The 21,158-nt window shown below is 33.9% G+C and overlaps 1 protein-coding gene across 5 annotated transcripts in view; it reads right to left on the bottom strand.

Annotated features, from left to right (window-relative positions):
- LOC149087834 (transmembrane protein 198-like) overlaps positions 1-21,158 on the bottom strand; it is a 75,780-nt gene that overhangs the window by 13,541 nt on the left and 41,081 nt on the right. For 4 of the 5 annotated variants that reach the window (XM_089231755.1, XM_089231757.1, XM_089231756.1 and 1 more), the window contains exons 4-5: positions 9,425-9,661; positions 6,303-6,445 (exon numbers count right to left, since the gene is read on the bottom strand). In XM_089231755.1, coding sequence (XP_089087881.1) covers positions 6,303-6,445; positions 9,425-9,661 — 380 coding nt within the window. The remainder of the gene's footprint in view (positions 1-6,302; positions 6,446-9,424; positions 9,662-21,158) is intronic. The other variant, XM_089231754.1, reaches the window with a different exon arrangement.

Raw genomic sequence — 21,158 nt, 5'->3', positions numbered from 1 at the left:
GAGAATGTGCCGCGGGTAATTTGAGTGATGTAGAACCGCACTGGGGGCCACTTAAGTGCTCTAAAACTATGTCACATGTCATTCAAGGTATCTCTAAATATGTCACGGATCGCTTAAGTGTTCTGGAACTGTGTCTCGGGCCATTTAAGTGATCTGAAAATATGCCACGGCCGCTTAAATGTTCCATGGGACACTTAAGCGATCTGTAAATGTGCCGTTTAGTTAATTTTTACAAATTAGGTTTGAAGAGAGCAGGCCGCATTAAGTAACCCCCAGGGCCATATTTGGTCCGCGGACCAAGGAACTTTATGTGATTTATCATTATATGGCTTAGGGGGTGGGCCGCAATGAATTTATTAAAAATAAATTTTGAGTTCATAGCCTTCAAATAACATTGAAATTAACAGAAATTGATTATAATAACATACCTAAATATAAAGGTATTTTCTTCCGAAATTTCAATTTAAAAAAATTATTATTTTTTGCATTAAAAAAATAAATTTTTGATCGTGGGAGGGGGAGGGAACAAGCCCCCCTATTTCCCCCCCCCCCCCCGTGTACGTCTCTGATCCCACCAATATGCGTTAGGTTTCAGAGGGGCAGAGCTGATGACAAAATTTTGCTGACAAGGGGGGGGGGGTCAAAAATGGCTTAAAATTTGCTTACGTAATACTTGAACGAACCCTAACTTGCGTTATTAGAATGTTGTGCTTAGATTTGATACTGTCATGAACACATTCTGGATGCAACTAGGATCACCGATCTAGGTATTCTTATTGATGAGCAGCTTAGGTTTTCTGAACACTGTTCAGCAGTGGTTAAAAAATGCTCGGTTTAATTCTTAAGATGGTGTCTTAACATTCTCCAAAAGTGATTGTTCCTGGTGATTAGTTCGTCCTGAACTGGAATATGCCATGGAGACCTTCCCTACAGAGGGATATAGACTTGGTTGGGGAGGGGGATACAGAGAAGAGCTACGCGTGCTCTGGTTGGTTAACAAGGCTTGAACTATGAAGACATTTTTTGAAGATGTTTACATTGAAAGAACACAGGTGTTGGAGGGACATGATTGAAGTGTTTAAAATTTTCAATGGGATGGATAGGATTCATCATGGATTATTAATATACCATCAATTGACTGCTGCGATAAGGGAACATCAGCATAGATTGTTAAGGGACAACTCCAGATTGTATGGTGCCACAGGGGATTTTTCTCCAATAGGGTTGTCAATAAATGGAATAGCTTAAGTCCAGGGAGTCATTCAAAAAAAATACAATATATTGGGATAAATCGAGAAGCTATCCATACTTAGATGAGACACACACAAAACCATAATTTTTTTTATAGGCAGTATATTTATATTTTATCATAATTATTGGTTTTTATTTTTCTTATTGGGTTGCTGTATTTTTTATATAGTTTAGATTAGAGGTCTTCAACAAATTTCTAATTGCGAGCACTATCTGTACCCATCATCAAAGGAAGAGTACCCTTACAGCAAGTTTATGCATGATATCAGGATGATTTCAATCCTTCAATATACAATTTGTACAAGGTTACTTAAGATGATGAAGTGCTTGCGGGCATGAAATTGAACTTAAGCATCGAGCACTTTGGGTGCTTCCAAGTAATGAGTTGAAGCTACTTGGTTTAAATATATATATTTAACATCCATATTTTTTATGGACATCTTTTTTTAGCCACCTAGTTGGGCATTTTGCCTGTTGTGGCCTTTGTATTTGTATTATTTAAAAGAGCATATCTTACTAATCTTACTAACTTATTCATAGCATTATAAAAATTGGAAAGTTATCAATTCTTAGATATCTTTTTGACCAGTTTTTTCAGTTTTGAATGCCATATTTTTTCATTTTGGACTTATTGTACATAGGTAGTACAAATTATATTCATGTTTGCTATGGCCATTTCTACACTTTTTGGATTTTTTTCTCTGTATTTTAGCTACCTTTCAGGTGATTTTTACTGTTATGATCTTTGTGTTTGGATTTAACAAAGGGTTTCCGAGAAATATTGTTTCTGCTTAAGTTCTAGATCTTTTTATCAATTTCATGCTCAGGAGATATTGATCAATATCTCACTTGAAATATCCCATTCAAGTCACACTCAAGAATTCACATTAAGCTGGCCTGAGTTTAAGCATCACCCAAAAATGTTGAAGCCCTCTGCATCAGACAAAAAATTTCCGATTCTATTTTTTTTATATGGTGGAATTTTAAATGGATCATTTTTGAAAGCCTCTCATCATCAAAGCCTTTTCAGAATTACCTGCCGCTAGCCAATGGTTTCACAGCAATGACCACAATTACAACTGAATGCATTTCGTAGCACTGCAAACTCAAATTCAGTGTTTCGGCATCCTATAAGATTTGAATAGCAGTCTTATAAGGTCCTAATTTTTTTTTTCATTTATACTTCCAAACTTGAATATTATACCATGGTTAAACTCGTAGAAAGTTTAACTTGAGTTAACTCTCCTAGGAGCCACTTTTGAAAGTACTGTGGTACTCCTTTAAATTCGACCTAAAAGTTATGCTGCAACACAGTCAATGGCGAGAGTTCGATGTCGGTCTTCTCTTGAACTCTCTCGTTCTGTCGCATAATTTCTGTCTGTGAATATGGGTATATTGTACGATTTCATCGTTCGCTATAGCTAGTCGGTGAAGATAAACACGATCAAAATAGATTAAAAAATGGATGATAATTTTTTAAAAATTCTTTCGCTGGGGAAAAAATTGGTGCCCTTTCATCTATTCTCCACACAAGGATGGGGATGATGTCATTAATTTTACATTTTTAAGTATTTTTTCCCCTTTATCAAATAAAATTGAATTTTTTCAGGAATATTCATGTCAATTTTCAAGTCATTCTGACAATCATTCTTTTTTTACAGTGTTTTGAAATCAGAACCTTAGTTATCACCCTGTATATTGTAAATCATTGCTAATTAATCTGCATTATTTATGCTTCATTAAATGCATTATATTCACCTAATTTTTATTACTTTTTGCAAAATAGCTTCATAATTAAGTATACTGAAAGTAACTGGAGAAAAACCTTTATATATTATATGATTAATAATAACATTAATAATAACATAAAAGAATTTTCAAACACACAGTAATCCATTGAGTTAAGCAAAAAATAATTAAATTGCAAAAGTTGGTTTTTGTTAAAATGTAATAAATATTTATTGATTAATTAGCATGGGAATAGTGTTAATTGCATTAATAAACATTTTATTTTAGTTAATTATTGGAAGTTTGAATGATTTTTCAGAAATTTCATTGTTTTTAATGTTAATACTATTTAAAACAAAAAACCGGTTTAAACCAAAAAAACCCTGGTTTTTTGGTTTTTTTACCAACCCTGCTTTACAACGAAGAGATTTCAGCGGTCTCTTGGAGTTCGTTAAAACAGGATTCGACTGTATATATGACATTCCTGTTGGGATAAATTGAGAAGGTATTGATGTAAAGATGAAGGCAACCATGATTTCATATGGGCAGTGTATTGTATTTTTCACATAGTTTTCTGTTATTTCATGAAATTTTTTTTTTGGGGGGGGGGGGAAGCTGCTGAAATTTTTTTCACATCCATATTTTTATGAGCATTTTTTTTATTTTTTCAGTCACCTCGTTCAGCAGTTTCCCTGTTGTGGCCTATATATTTGTATAGATAACAAAAACTTATTTTTTTTATTTATTTATTTGACAATAACATGACAAATACAATCTGATACAAAAACAGAAAATACTGGTACAAGAAAAAGAAACAAAAAACACATAAATACACAGATTAGGAACATTCACTCTGTGACCACAAGGGACTAAAGTGTCCTTCCAGTAGGTCTACAAAAATAATCTATTGTCTGTTGGCATATGGCAACAGTCATTAATTTTCCAATTTGTGTTATTTTTTAAATATTCTTTTACCTTTTCTATTTAAATGCAAAGTAGCACAAAGAATTATTTAATATCAAGTTATGTATACCTCCACTTTCCATCTGATTTGTGTAATTGGTATTGCATACCATTATCCATCATTTGTTAAGCATTTTGTTAATGTTATCAATTATCTGTATTTATTGCATGATTTCTTCATAATTTATATCTTTTGCAAATGAGTAAATATTGAAATTCGAACTTATATTCATATGGTTCATTGTATGAAAAAGATTTAGTATTTTAGGGGCAATGTAACAGAAACTCTTTTTAAATAACGTTTTATTGACTCCTGGCACTTGATAAATATTCCTATATCAAGTAGATGTTCTATTGCTTTTCATGGTTAGCCTTATATAATTTAATGTTACGAATTTTAAAATTCTATATATATATACACATATATATTTGCCTTATGTTTAGATGTTGATTCCATTTAGACTTAAGACTTATGGGTGGGTGGTTTCATAGAACCTAGCACTGCGACCAGAGGTCTATTGTACTATCCCCAAAAGAAGAAGAAAAAAGAAGTCTTTAATAGAGACCTGTAGCTGAAGTAAAGTTCAGCAAAGATCTAATTTGATTCTACTTAAAATCATCCTGTATTATAATTCCTAAATAGTTATAGTCATAAATTTTTTCAATTTCATGACAATTGCATTGCAAGCACAACTGACACAAGCAGTGATTGTGTATCTTTATGTGTATATCAGTTTCATGGTTGATAGTTTTAGTTTTTAAGCAAATGTATTTTGTTTTTCGAGTATTCAGTTTTAATTTGTTTTTATTTAGCCATATATTTATCTTAAATAGGTCCTCTTCAACATAAAGGACAGTGTCATCTGCAAATGATATTAATTTACCATTCAAACTCATTTTACATAAATCATTGATATAAACAAGAAATAATGATGGCCCTAGGACCGATCCTTGCAGGACTCCTTTCATTTACCATCTGGAATGTGCTGATTTCACCATTTATTACAACAGCTTGTTGTCTATCATAATAGTATGTTTTAAACCAGTTTAGTACATTTCCTCTTATGATCATGGAAGAAAACTCGTCCCCCACCAAAACATGTTCAACAAGATCCTCAGAACTAGTGAGAACTAAATCCAAAATAGCAGTACCCCTAGTGGCTTCTGATACATGCTGATACAAAAATTATCGAGCACCAACTTAAGAAAGTCTCTTTCATATTGATTTCCAGCTGAAAGATTCTCCCAATCTATGTGCGGGTAATTGAAATCCTCTAGTATTACAACCCTCTTACATTTACATATGTAAGAAATTTAATCATGAAGTCTGGCGATGTAGTTCGGATCCCTATTCAGTGGATTGTAACAAACCCCAACAATAAGTTTATGATGTCTTTTGTTTTCAAGCTCAACCCATATAGTTTCGATATCACTTCTCTGCACGTTACATTCTCTAGCCTTCAAACATGATTTCACATATATCAACACTACAACCCATTTCCTATCCGATCTATTTCTTAAAAGGTATAGTATCCTGAGATGTGTAAGATTCATCAACCTAGAAATTTCACTTCTATTGCGCAAGATTCTCACATAAATTCTTTGTTTGACAATGCTACACATAAGACATACATTGAGAAGTGAGATGGACAGAAAAAAAGAAAAACAGATCACATAAATTGATTTAAATAACGATGACACAGACACTCTGTGACTCCCAAGGGACTGAACGTTCTTCCAGTGGGTCAATACTTCTACTAATTACCAAATAATACTCCATCCTTCACTCAACTTTGTGTTAGCTGTACAATAATTTCCTCTTGGCACAAAGTACAGATGACTGGAAACTAAGCGAAGATAATTGGAAAGAAAAGACATTACTCTGTGGGGAATCAAACCACCAACCTCTCACTTTCAGTGTGCGTGCTCTACCATTAAGCTACAGAGGAGAGAAATTTTCTTTACTCAAGCTGTTGCTGAATTAGGAGGCTGTCTAGTGCGCAGTCCCGTTCAGCCCAAAGGAACACTGTGTTTTTAGGAAAGAAAATGTCTATCCTCTGTAGCTTAATAGTACAGCCTGCACACAGAAAGTGTGAGGTTAATGTTTTGATTCCCCACAGAAGAATGTGACTTTTCTTTCCAATTATTTTTGCTTGGTATTCAGTCATCTGTACTTTGTATAATTAGCAGAGAGGTTCATTGTTTTGTTCAATTTTCTCTTGAGCTCTCTTTCACCTTTCACAAGGTTTTGATTTTTTTTTTAATCAGTTTATTACACCCACATACATTTCACAACAAAATATCTTCAAAGTACTGTGTTTAAGCATAATTTAAAAAATAGGATTGAAATTTCGACTAACCTCACTTACTTGCGATATTACATCCCCATGAGCAGTTCGAACTTGATATAAATATCTGTATTTCTTTTGCCTCTGCTCAGCACGGGATTCTTCTTGTCTAATCCTCTGTAGATTCAGCTGCCTTGTCCTCTTTCTTGGTGCCACTTATAAATTTAAACAAAATATTTAGAATAATACTCATAATAAAATTATTATTTAACAAAACACTTCAAAAATTTGAGTGTGGGAAGAAACAGACATGATTATCATGAACAAACACTATGTGTCATTATACTTACATCAAATACACAAATTATGTAATTCATTTAAATTTGAATAAGTGATGACAATAACAGCAATACAATGCTTTCAGAGCATAGAACACCACTATTTTGCTTGTATTTAGGACTAGCTGTAATACCCAGTGCTGCCCTGGTTTTCTTCAATTACTGGGAGGATTGAAAAAGTGACAAATCATTGCAAAGGAATAAACTATATACATAGGCCTATACTGGCAGCATTAAAGAAGTGGCAAACCATTGTAAAAGCATGTGCATGTCTGAAATGTATTGTTCGGGAACCATGGTAACCAAAGTAAATATTCCAGAAGTTATTGTTGAGGCCCAAAAACCATTGTTTTTTGACAGTTTTTTGTCCTGCTCTGACAAACTTTTAAGTAGCCTATTGCCCAAGTCTAGCCCTGTTTAGTCTATTTGGAAAATTTGGTGAAGATCAATTCAAAATTGTAGATTTGTATAGAAGACACACACAGAAAATCAATTTTACATATGTATTTATAGCTTTTTTTCCCTTTTAAGTTTAATTGGGGGGGGGGTGTAGCGACAGCGTCCACCACTGGATGGCGCTGTCCGCTTAATAGGGAAAAGATGGTACAACCGACCTACGGAGGTCCCTTCGAAGTGCTGTCGCGATCCGAAACATTTTTCCGTGTACGTGTCAAGAACAGGGAATCCGTCATCTCGATCGACCGAATCAAACCGGCCTATCTCCTCAACGACCAGTACCTGGATGGGCCAGACATCGAAATTCCATAACACCAGAACAGCAGATGACGACAACTATTCCAATCCCCCGACACGTGTCATTTGCGCCCACTACTACTCCAACTCAACATACCCGGTCTGGCAGAATAGTCCGAGCTCCAGATAGACTAAATTACTCAATGATGTGACTCCGTCACTTAAAGGAGGGGTACTGTGGCGACAGCGTCCACCACTGGATGGCGCTGTCCGCTTAATAGGGAAAAGAGCGCGCCTGCGCGATGGTGGAACTTGACTTGGTTTTTGCCGCTCAAACGAGACAGTCACGCGGTACACTCGTTCTTGTAGGTTCTGTTTATTTGTGTTTAATTGTTTCATAAATGTTTAATTAAAGCTTTGAATCGTAGAAAGAATTGTTTGTCGTCAACCACCTTATGCCTTCTACGACAGGGGTTTAAAGTAAGGGTAGAATGGTTTAAAAAATAACACTAAATACAGTGAAACTCCTCTAAGACGGCTACCTGGCATTCCACAAAAAAGTGTCTGTCTGCGGATGTGACCACCGAATAGAGGTTGTATGACAAGAAAAACACACATTTCAGGGAACACGTCAAAATAACCAGGTTTCAATGGCGTAAGTGTTAACTTTCTCTCGATGCAACAAAATCCTTTACTATGATAAACCCCTCTATGGTGATAATTTTTAGGAGGATTTTAAAACCACTCATATATATATATATATATATATATATAAAACGTTTATTTATTTTATTTACTTTTCACTTGAAATATCCTTAAGTATACTTTTTAACTCATATCACGTGTTTCAGTTCTTCTGATGTCTAATAATATTGGTATTGGACATCACCTAATCACAGAAAATGTTCTGTATCGCTACTTTTTGTGCAATATACCAAAGTGTATTGCGATAAACCCTTTTACAGAGGCAATTTATCTAACTGAATTTCTTTTATCAGCTAATTAATTAAAAAAAATTTCAGTGAATAAATACTCAAAAGCAGATTTTTTGGTGATACTATGAACGTCGATTTAGAGAAGTTGCCAACAGCAGCATAAATTTGATGACACATGATGATAATGTTGCCTCTCGATATAACAATAATCCCTCTACAACGATATTTTTTCTTAGTCCAGTATCATTGTGTATGTCAAGGTTTCACTGTATTTTATGCAGAACTTGAAATACTAGATCTGATCAATTCCTTAATCTGCATTATCCAGGACCTGTTCTTTCATTATACCAAGTACTATAATGTTCTTTCTTCCCATTTCTTTTACTCCTTCACTATTGTTCTACTAAATCTTTGCGTGTTAAAAAGTGAAGAAAGTAACTGCAAAGCCAAAACTTCAGTAAAGATCATTAGGTTATTAGATCATAGGTATTTGCTTACCCTGTCACCAAATTTTTAAACTGTCTTATAAAGGTAGCAGCAACCATATAGCATTAGGCTTTGTCATCACACATGAACAGAAAATCAAATAAATCCGAAAAGGTATTTATGGAAATGTATAAAGATTATGAAGTTATACAAAGAGAACTACCAGCACTGAATACATTACATTCTGAGTTTTTCTTTCTGTACATGGCTTTTATTTTTGAACTGCTCACTGTATTTGTATGGTCAATAGAAAATACCAATGATTTGCATCCGATGTTTTTGCGTTTAGTTGCAATTAATTTTTTTTTATTATAATCTTTTCATTTTCTGCTTAATTCATGGGAAATTGATGCATAAATATGTATGCAGCCCTAAAATCCTTCAATCTTAACATTGCAGGTACAAATAGATAGAATTTTTCAAATATAAAGTTAAGTATGCATGTGCTTCGCTAGTATAGGAAAACATGAGCTGAATAGAGTGAGAATATATTGCAGTATATTACAATCTTTAGCTTGGATCATGGATTTCATGGGGCAAGTGATGTCTCTGACATGAATTTGAAATTGCATTATTGCTTCCATAATTTTAATTCAAGCATGCACTCCATCAATTGATATGAGAACATCACAAGTAGTTCTGATTATAAAAAATGTGTGACATATGAAATCTATACCATGGAAAAAGAGGATGCTACGATGTACAACTTTTTTGGAAAAATTAAGAAATAAAATATTCATACTCTGTTGATGATGAATTCCTTGTCCAGTTATGCGCCACTGAGTGGCCGAACCAACCAAGATCATAAATGGCCAAATGCCAAGCACCAGCCATGAAAACCAACATACAGCAGGACTCGACTGTGAAAGTTTGATTTTATCCCACACCCAATTGACCATTATGAATTTTTCGATAAAGTAGTCAGCACATACAGAAATTATGGCACCACCATATATACTAGTTCCAAGAATAGTGCAACCTAAAAAAAATAAAACAGCATGCAATCAGATGAAATAGCATTGGTATTCTACGATTCTTTTGATAAAATTCAATTTTCCTTCCCATAAAAAAAGAAAAAATATTGAAGTTAAGAAATAACACATATATTCTCATGGAGAAATAAATGCAAATTTATTTTGAAATGACGATATGATTTCTTACATCATAAGCATCATAGAACTGAGCAGAGTTTATCACTTGAACATGATTCACAAAGCAATGTCGCACTACATAAGCAGTAACACAGAAAGCTTACAGCAAGTGTAGGAAAGGACAGGGGGGAGAATCAAGTGAATTACAAATTTGATAACTGCTTAAATAAACTTACGAAAAGTAAAGTAGAGAATTAGTTATTCCAGCAAGTCTGTAGACTTTGGGAGAATTGTTCATTTAGGAATCAATCGAGAAGCTGTCTATTCTCATTCAATAAAAACCATGTTTTTACGGGTAGTGTATCTTGATTTTATTCTTAGTTTTCTCTGTGGTTTTGGTTTCTATAAAATTTTTCTCCTTCAAAATCGTTTTTTTTAAAATTTGTATTTTTATTGGTAATTTTTTTACTGCATTTTTTTTTCCTTTGACTTCGTGTTTGTATTGCAGAGGAGTTTACCACACTATACTTCAATGTCTTGCACAGAATGTAACAGCAGGGTTGTTTGGTCTAAACTAGGGGTCTGACCTGCGGGCCATTGGTGGCCCACTGCCAATATTTTGGTGGCCTGCCAAAACATTTCGATTGGTTGACACAATATTCAAAAATATGGTAAAATGAAGATTGACAAAAAAAAAGTCACCTAGCTTCATATAGACTTATAACAAGGACAGGCTGATCAATGTACGGTATTTAGCTTCTTGATAAGGCCTTTAATGCAAAAGAAACCCCGCCATAAACAACTTCAAGTACATCCCATCCTCCTTGAGTGAGAGAAAGCAGAAATGAACGGAATTTCCATGGTATCGTATTTTTCAGGTGCATGGTTGGGAAAGGAGCAGGTAAATGTATGCATCTTGATTGGTTGGAAGAAGAATTTGTACAATATTGGTACAGTTAGTTTACTTGTGTTTTTGGTCTTTGAAGCCTTTGACCAGAAATCTTTTAGTCTTTAAATGTGTGCATGATAGCTAACCACGATAGCAAAAAAAAAAAAAGTTGAAGAAAAAGATTTTTTTTCAAAAAAGTGATCATTCCTTTATTTTTTCATCAAACACAAAGCTAAAGCAGTTTGTCTCATTCGCAATGAGAGCGTAGCCATGATGAAAGAATACAATATCAAGAGACATTACAATACTAAGCATAGTGCGAAGTATTCTAGATTTGGAGTGACATTTTCAAAAGGGAAAAAGTCAATGAACTGAACTTGAAGTTGAACTGTCAACAGTCATTATTCTCCAGGAGAAATGAACAGTTTGTGTTCATGTCAGTTATATAATAGCAGAAAAAATTTCAAAAAAACGTGGGAAGCCCTTCGTTGATGGAGAATTCGTTAAAGAATGCCTTCAGTCTGCAGTTGATGTGCTTTGCCCATCACAGGCTCAAGCTGTTTCGGACATTAGTTTACCTGGTATGGCAGTAGCAAGACGCATGGAAGATCTGTTAGCAAATATATTCAAAACCTTCAAATCCAAATGTGAGGAATTTTTGTTTTACTCAGTAGCTATGGATGAATCGACGGATGCAACAGCACAAGCAGTCATTTCATTCATGGTATTGACAAAAACTTCAAAACTATTGAGGAGTTACCTAGTGTCATTGCACTTAAGCATACCACACGAAGTTTTGACTTATATTTTCAAATTTGGCAGAAACATTGGCCACATGTGAGTTGGACTTGGGCAACCTATCTGCCACAACTACAGATGGTGCTTCCTCTATGACCAGTCAGAAGACAGAGGTAATCACATTGATAAAGTCAAATGCCAAAAAATGTGGAAATACGAAGGTGATGGCTTTCCACTGCATCATACACCAGGAAAACTTGTGCAAAAAAAGTTTTTCTCCAACTAGGAACAGAAATGTCTGTTGTAGTGGAAGTGGTTAACTTCATTTGATCCAAAGGACTTAATCATAGGCAGTTTCAAAAATTCTTAGAGGATTTGGAAGCTGAGCATGTGACGTTATTTATTATACATAAGTATGCTGGTTGAGCTGGGGAAAGATGCTTCAGCGCTTCCCTATTCACAAATTTGCTTACACATCGAACATCGAAAAAATGTATTGTGAAATCTTAGTTGTGATCCTGCTGACCAAAGGTATCAACGAATAGTTTGGAGAGGTTATAAGAGTGCAGAGACAAGGAAATATCAACTGTGCACGGTAATTTACGGGACATCATCGGCCCCTTCCTCGCTACTAGATCAGATGGCCCTGAACTGTGAGGAAAGCTTATCAACTGTTGCGAACGTCATTTAAGAACGACATGTATGTTGACGATATATTATCTGGTTGCGATGATTTGACAAGCACTATAAACATTTGTTCGCAGCTGCAGCTTATCAGTGTTTTCAAAGAGCATGGCTTTCATTTGAGAAAGTGGCGTTCTAATTCATTGGAACCAATTGAACATATTTCTTGGGATGTCTCTTCTGAAAATGCAAACGTTGAAAGTAGTGGTGATGGTATCTTTCGGGTGGAATGAAGTTTGCAACATTCCTTGTTCTCTTCCAATCGTTCTTTCAGCTTGTGGAATTGACTTTGCAGGGCCTGTTAACATAAAACAACACAGAGGTTGCAGATCTCTTCCGACAAAGGTATATATAGCTGTTTTTGCATGTTTTGCCTGAAAGCCAGTGCATTTAATGCAGCCTTTCAACGACTTCGTTCATGTGCGGGTGCTACTAAGCATATTTATATTGATAATGCCATAAAATTCATCTAAGTAGACATGTTATGTTTGAGTAGTCCCCATTCAAACTGTTAGGGACATTTTCAATGGGGTTTTTCAAAAGAAATTCTTAATTTGTTAATCAATTGCTACGATATGTGTTCTACCCATGTATCAAGAATAACATGACATCATGCATCATAGGCATATGCAGAATTTTCTCGGGGGGGGGGGGGGGGGGGGTTTCAGATTTTTTTTCCCTTCTGAGGGGAGGGGTTACGTTTTTTCCTGTAAAATAACACTATAATCTTGGCTGGGGGGGGGGGTTAGAACCTCAAACCCCCCCCCCCTTCCTTGTGTACGCCAATGCCATGCATATATTCTTGATAGGGTGGGAGTATGTTTGTGTATGCAGTTGTAGTATTTAATATTATATTATTTTTCTATGTATCGCCACTAGATGGCATCATGCTTACACAATTATTATCTATGTTATTTTTCCTGCCTTTTGAGGTTTGAGGTAGATGTTTGTTTGTATCGGCTTGAGTCAGTCATGCCTTTGTTCATGTCCAAATAAACGTTTTATTATTAATTTGCAACCTTGCGTTCGCCGTATATATCGCTGCATTCGTCATTTGTATACAGATGGCATATCTTTAAATGGTGTAAGATGATATAAGTGGTTTTTCTAAAAAAAATCTCATAAAAGTGGTCTGAATATCAATTTTTTTCCATATTAAGTATCTTAGTTGCTTAAACTTATGTGTACAGTACCAAAATTTCTCATTCTTACCAAATTTTCTAACTTAGAGCTACATTCCGATGCCTATCTTGAGAAAATTCATGAATGCATCACACATATGTGATGGTAGTGTATTATCTCACACGTTTTCCCCCCTTCACAAAGAAGCAGAAACAGTAGTAACTTCACCATCATGCTAGGGCAGGTGGTCTTATAATCCAAAAAGACACCAGCTGCCCCTAAAGGACAAAGACCAGTGTACTAGTAGTTACAATACCTCACAGACATTTTCATATATTCTTTCCATAAGAAGAAAAAATTATACTGTAAGCTACCAGGCTTAATATAGATTTTTTTTAAATATTTTCAGCCTTACTACCAGTTAATCAAGGTTCTACTGTACAGTAGTAAGGGATTTATGGAAAAATAATCAGTTATTTACACAGGATGATTATAATTAAGTTCTGACTCAGAAACACTATGCAATAAGAACCACTGGTCAGAATGTCTTGAAAATTTGCATGGATACTCCTGAAGCAATGGAATTTTCCTTGGTGAAAGGAAAAAAAAAACTTTAAAATGTACAAGTAGATGATGCTGTACTTGGCCAGCGGTATAATCTATCTTTTGCAACTACGTCAATTCGGCACTTCAAAAGCATCAGTGTGTGGATAGTAGAGCTGAACAAATCTCAGGTGCCAGTTCGCCATGGCGACTAGAAAATTGGTTTTTGCACCTAAAATTTTATATGCATTATTGCTAAAATGAAGTGTAAATGTGACACAATTTTTTTGCTTTTGTAATAATGTGTCTCTTAACATGGGAATGGGTCAAAGTCCTAGAAAAACTAGAAAAAAACATTATTTAGCACTGTTTTTCTTGAGAAAAAAGATGTTTCTCTCCTAATAAATTTGGCTGGCACCTAATTTTTTTTTCAATTTATCCAAATCGGTGGTGAGTACATCTTTTATCAAGTTGCACATTGCAAGACCAACAAAGCAGTTGCTGGAGAACCATTTCGACAATAACAAGATGGCACAACACCTGGCCAACATGTTCACTTGACAAGTGAATGCTACAATAACCCTTACAACTTGAGAATACCCCAAAATGTTATGTGCAGTGATCGAATTGCAAACTTTGGTGAATTAAAAGGACATCCACATCATTACCATGACATACTCTGATGTGTTGTTGAACAAACATTTTTGCGCTGCCACCTCACAGCCAGAAACGATGAACCACATTTATTTTTTATTTTTCAAATCAAATTTATTGGTACCATATAACAGTACAAAAAAAAAGAGAAAAATTTACCAAGGAGTCAATAATAAAATGACCCATTCTGGTAAATGCTAGTAAAACTCAGTATGGAAAACAGAATAGTAAACTAAAAAAATCAAAATTATTCAAATTAAAATAAAAATTCATGGCAACAGAGTGCAATTTAAAAGCAGTTTTACATGCTGCAACTAAAAATATAAATTAATTGGATGTTAAATAAATATTTAACATTTCTCGTGTAAGTTGTAGTTATTTGTTTAAATAACTTCATTTTTGTGATTTTTCTATGAATTGTGAAATCGTGCTATGCTAACTGCATTATTATTTTGCCTTGATTGGCTATGGTTTCTATTCTGCAAGCAAATTTTCCATGTGCTGGACATGAGTACAGCATCATCAATTTTACATTTTAAGTAATTTTCTCCCCTTCGTCATACTTCGTTCCATTGATTTAGGAATATTAATGCAAATTTTCAAGTCATTCTGACTAATGGTTTTTATTTTACAATGTTTTGAAATTGGAATTTTAGTTATAATCACCCTGTATATTTTATATAATTGCTAATTAAATTGTCTAGTTAAAAATGCTTAATTAAAAATTATTTAATTAAAATCGTTAATCCTTCACCCGGTTTTTTATTTTAAAAAAAAAAAATTTTTTTTTTACAAACCCTGCATAACAGTCACAATTTTATTTACACTTTTGAGTGTCAGGTAGTGAGAAATACAGTATTACCTCGGTTTTTGTCAGTTGCCTTGGATCCATTGCATATTACCTCGTCTTTCATCAGTTGCTAGGGTGCTGTGATGAGCAACCCGGCTCTGACGTTACTAGGAGTAAGGTACATGGGTGTGTGGAGAAAATTCACCTAAACAAAGCTGTTGCAGGCCATGTCCACAACTTGTTTAATGATAATATCTTGCTCTATTTTAGGCAAGTCTTAAAGAGGCGGAAGACAGACCTCTTTGGACAGCTTTCTTGTGCTTCATAGTTCCACTGACTCTGAAGCTGGTCCTAGTGCCAAAAGACCAAGAAGGGAAGTGACCCCAGATAGTGCCTTGATACCGAAAGTCCTTATGGAGGAGGATTTTCCCCCTTCCAAACAATAACATCTGCACCCCCTCCCCATTTTTGTCGTCTTCCATATACCCAGAAGAGTCTTCAGAAAGGTATAAAAATATAAACGCCATGTTAAATGTTCATTTATTCTATACATAAGTCTTTTATGTTTATTATATTATAATTTCTTACTGTTTTTAGTGTTAAACAATATATTTATTCTCTATAGGCTTTTTGGCGTTTATTGGAGTGTCTAGAATGAATTAATTGGATTTACATTGATTCATATAAAAATAAATGTCTCATTTTTGTCTGCATCAGATTTTGCCAATTGTTGACGAAAAACGAGGTATCACTGTACCAATATTGCTGGATGCCCTTAAAAAAACACCAAAAAATAGCGAAGAGTTAAAAAACTACATTGAAGGCAATTTTGAGCAATGTTTTAAAAAAATATTGTTGTACTGGTTTCAAAGTCTTTTAAAAAAAATATTGTTATATAACAGGGATGCATAATTTCAGTCCATGAACCAGGTACATGCTATTGCAACTGCTTGCATACTAAAAAATTTGCATACTTACAGGGTGACTATATGACTAGTATTTTTAGGACATTCCAGTAATTTTGGCTGTCACATCTCTTTTGTAAAAAATGTGTTGTCTTTTCTAAAATTTTCAAAAAAAGCTTAAATTTTTTGTTTTTACTGAAATCAAGCAACAAGATTATTTGGAACTTACATATTATTCCTAAACCTGAACCAAGCACAAATATTTCTCACAAAAGCAAGCATAAACTCATTTTTGTTGTAATGCCAAGTTGGTAAAAATTATGGTTACTTAACCCTGACAATTAGAGATATGTAAATTTTGCAAATAAAAAAAAAATCAAAATTTCACAAAAAATTATTTCCAAATTGAAAATTTTACATTTATTTGCAATAACGAACTAAACAAATGACATTTTTCACAAAGTTTAATTACAAGGTAAATATAAAATAATTGTACTTAGTTAAAAGCAAATATATTTTATTCGTCTCTATATCATCTTCCTTTAAACTAGGGTCAATAGGGCCACTTGGAGGGTCTCTGGAGTTTTTTTTAGGGTGGGGGGGTCTATGAGTTTTGGTGAGAAAAAATATACTCATTTTCATATTGCTTTATAAACCAACTGAATATTATTTTGTAAAGGACCTCACTTTATTTGCACAGGGTGCATGTGGAATGCAAAAAGCTAAAGGCCCCTTTACACATACAATCTTCCCCGCACGCCCGGAGCGGGACGTTCTTGCGCGAAGGATTGGAGGGCGGTTAGGAACGCGCCGTTCAAGAGTACGTTGTTAAAAAGAGACATATTCTTGTGCGCTCTCTCTCCTGCACGAAAGAAGGCCCCGTTCAGAATTGTGTGTGTAAAGGGAAGCGTGTGGCGAAATTCACACGCTTTTGCGTGGCGTGTGGACTTTCGGGGAAGCACAAAACTCCACGTTCCTGACCAAAGTTTTTTCCCTGTTGGCAGATCAAAATCGGCTGACGTTTGCGCGGAAAAAATATAGATTTCAAAAGCTTATTATATATTACTACGTGGATTATTCGTTTTTAAAAAACTTAATTTTAACATTTACTGTTACAAATTTATGGTAATTTTTTATGCAATTGATAAGAAATTCAGAAATAAAATTTCTGTGATCGTTAATTTCGAATTTTTATTCGATTCGACTTTCATTTGTCATTTGACTTTAATTGCTGTAATTAGCTCTTAACTACATTTTCTGAATTTAATTGTTTATATACTTAATATTATAATTTTACCGAAATAAGAGAAAAAAATCAGCTTTTTTTCTTCCATCTCACACACACAATTATTGACTCGGTGTGCAGCCGATGTTTTTTTTAATACTACCAGCCAGAAAAATAGATAAAAAGCATTACAAAATTATTACAGCTACAACGATTCTCGATATAACGATAAATCCTCCTACAACGATTCTCGATATAACGATGAATCCTCCTACAACGATTCTCGATATAATGATAAATCCTCCTACAACGATTCTCGATGTAACGATAAATCCTCCTACAACGATTCTCGATATAACGATAAATCCTCCTACAACGATATATCTTCAAAAAATTTTTGGAAATGTCTATATTCTAATGTTAAACTGCTGCCTCCCGATATAACGATAATTCCTCTACAACAATATTTTTTTCTTGATCCGCTGAGTATCGTTATATCAAGGTTTCACTGCACTTTTTTTGAAATTATGGTGTTATTTTGTAGGACTTTATTTCAGATATTTTTAAGAAATTCTTGATAAATTTCTCTCGGTTGTATTCATATCCTCAAAAAATCATTTCAGTTTAATGTTGTCGAACATAATAACAATACAAAAAATAACAAATAAATTGAAGCATAATTTTTTTTTCAAATTTTTAAAACTCTAAATACACATATTCTTACCCGTGTCAAACATTCCGTTGTGTGTCATGTTATGACCAATAAAATTAAAAGTGTGAATAGCAATACGTTTTTTTAGTTGAATATTATTCATGATATTTAATGGTTTTTCATTTTAAATGAAATCGGTGATAATCTTATAACATGAAACATCCCTTTTACTTGGTATTTTGAACATCACTTGACCTTGGACATCTTTTGTGATCTTATCATGAAAAAATACAGCACATTGTCCACTGAACACCTGCTATGAATGCAGGGTTGGCTGGATCTAGTGAATAGGGTGCTTCTTTTTAAACAGTATCATTGTTAACCTTCAGACATTCAGATAATGGAAGTTTTTTCCACAACCCTAAATCCCTTTCAAAGTTTTTTTCTAATGTGTTGAAGTCTAATTTAAATCAGATGTTCTTAACTTTTTTAGCAGCGACTTAAAAACATCAACTATGTGTTCCCCAGATCTATTTCCAACTTTAAAAATATGCTTATTGAATAAATTTCTAAATAATAAAATGGTTTGTTTTTTTTTCGAAATTGTGTAGCCAGTGGTAGGCGTCTTAACGGGTGAGTGAACGGAAATGGAACGAGTGCCAAATCAAAAAGGGGCCCCAAATTATTGAAAGGCTTTCATCTATTCTGAAATTATTTCTTTTTTCACTTCTGGATTTTTATTAATTTTGGAATAATTTCTTTCATCAATTCTCGCATTATTTTGCATTAATTATGAATTTATGTACATACTTCTATCGTTAATTTCAAATTTTGAAACCTATCTTTCTTAAAATATTTATTTTCTATTAAAAAAAACAATTATTTTCTTTAAAAAGAAAAAATATAACTTATGGGTTAAGAGCCCCTAGTTAAACTATTTTAAATTTTTCCCACACCCTGAGGGTAAATGAAAGCTTGTGAAGTTATCAAAATAATAATAGTAATTTAACATATCTATAAATCTGATATAATAATGTTTGTAGATAAAGGAACCAAATCAAAGTTCGAAAATGATTGCAATAACCTAATAAATGTAATTACGGCATTTGAAAAACTAATTTATCATTTCTTTAAAAAAACAATTCGTTGGAAAAAGGAAGAAAAATCGTCAAATAGACTCTGGAAAAAAAATTACAGTAAATATTATCGCTGAAAAAAATTATTTACATTGTATACATCTCTTTTTTTAGAACGATAATGAAGGAAGACGACGCAGGAGACGAAGGATTCGCCCCGTTTTTGCCCGTAGGGTGGGTTTGTGTTTAGACGTACGATTTTAAGTTCACAATTGAACGCTGGAATGACCAGTTCCTGCGCGCACTCCTAACCGCACACTTTTTTCGCCTTTACACTCACACTCTTGAAGGCGGTTCTGAAGTTGTTTACAGCTATCGTGCGTGCAAAAGCGTACGTGTAAAGTGGGCCTAAAGAATTTGTTCTAAGTCGTTGCTTTCTGTAAGTAATAGCTTTGGTGTTCCTTTGCTGTAGATACCTACTAAAATACATGTAAGCATCCACAGTATCAAGCATGCCACAATTAGCTACAAAGCCTTCAAATAGCTGTTTTTGCAAAGTTTAAGTGTAACATCATTTAATTGCATTCAATATCTGTACGACATCAACAGAAGTCAGACAAGTATGATTGTATTCATAAATGAATCCATCTCATGGTACATAGAAAAAAAAATTATTTTGTGTGAAAAAGCTTCACAATAATAAACTTTAGTTCAAAAATGATATAAGTGTTGTCACAATTTCAAATGTGCAATAATTATATTCTGAAAGGCTTCATTCATTAGGTTATATATTTATTGAAACTCATCTGCTGCTGTCTTCAGCATAATATTGTCCTCCTCCAAAATTTCACCATTCTCATTTGTCAATTTTGTTTCTGTATTTTTGCAAAAATGGCCTTGGTAATGGCTTTGCCTTTGCAAAAACATACATGGAAAAAAAGTTTGATACTTTCGAATATTTTTTATTAATTCCATTATTTTTGGACAATTTAGAAGAAAAAGTTAACTAAACTTGTATTTCAAATGCTAAAATTCAAGTGCCCAGCAAAATTATGACACATTTTCGTATTAAAAAGGGGTTGGTTATTAAGATTTTATGAAAAGTGATAAAAACTAAAATTTTTTAATTTATTGTTCTATTTTGTAAATATGAAAAATATGTATAACTACTGTTAAAATACTGGAATTTTGGTAACCCTATGACATCTTCATAATCAGACAGTATGGATGATAGCTCCCTGATCTATGTTTCAGTTTTATCATTCTGTAACTATTTTAATCATTTGATTACTTGTGTCCCACCAGTCATTTTCTGCACACGAGGGCTAATTAGACCAGGACCTATAATTTATTGCAGATTACGAACAGCAGGCTTGTTTTTATACTCATCAAGAGGTTGGTGCGCTAACCCTTTGATGGGGGACTCCCTGAGGTAGCAATTTTTTTCTACGCCATGTCGCCGTTCCTGTTGTATCCCTGTATAAGGAAAGTTTTCTGACAAGGACAAACAGGGTATCGAACTTGCGAAACCTCTAAACATCCTTTGGTACTTTAGGCGAGTATCTTATCGACCTGGGTTACCCCACCCAACTATTTTAAACAATATAAAACTGTTCAGGAGTCTTTCCATCAAAATTTGTGTCCATTTTCACAAAATACATATTAAAAAAAACCATAAATTTAACATTTTATTTTTTTGTGATAAATTAACTAAATGATGTTTTGCTTTCAACACAATTACTTATTTTTCACAAAATTAATAACCATTTTCATAAAAAGAAAGAAAAATTTCCACATAAACAGGATCCTATGAAAAATATCTAGACCAACCATTACTATTATACCAAAAGAAAATGAAAAATTTAAACTTTAACCAAACCCAGAAGGCATGAAAATGTGAGAAACAAAAGACATCACACTTGGCAATTATCTGCTAGGGTTAGCACCATGATGCCAATTCATTGCCAAACACATATCAGATAATGCTTTTTGCCAATCAGATTCCCAATAATATATCAGTACAGGGCCGGATTAACTCATACGAAGGCCTAATCATTCAAGTGATTTTGGTGCGCCCCCCTCCCATGTCATTTATTTTTAATCTTAA

Source organism: Pholcus phalangioides, unplaced genomic scaffold (genome assembly GCF_987345545.1).
Source record: "Pholcus phalangioides strain wild (caught in Gottingen) unplaced genomic scaffold, Ppha-v1.0 ptg000004l_1, whole genome shotgun sequence".
Lineage (NCBI taxonomy): Eukaryota > Metazoa > Arthropoda > Arachnida > Araneae > Pholcidae > Pholcus > Pholcus phalangioides.
Note: the sequence above shows the minus strand (reverse complement) of the source record. Positions and strands in the feature narration are given on the sequence as shown.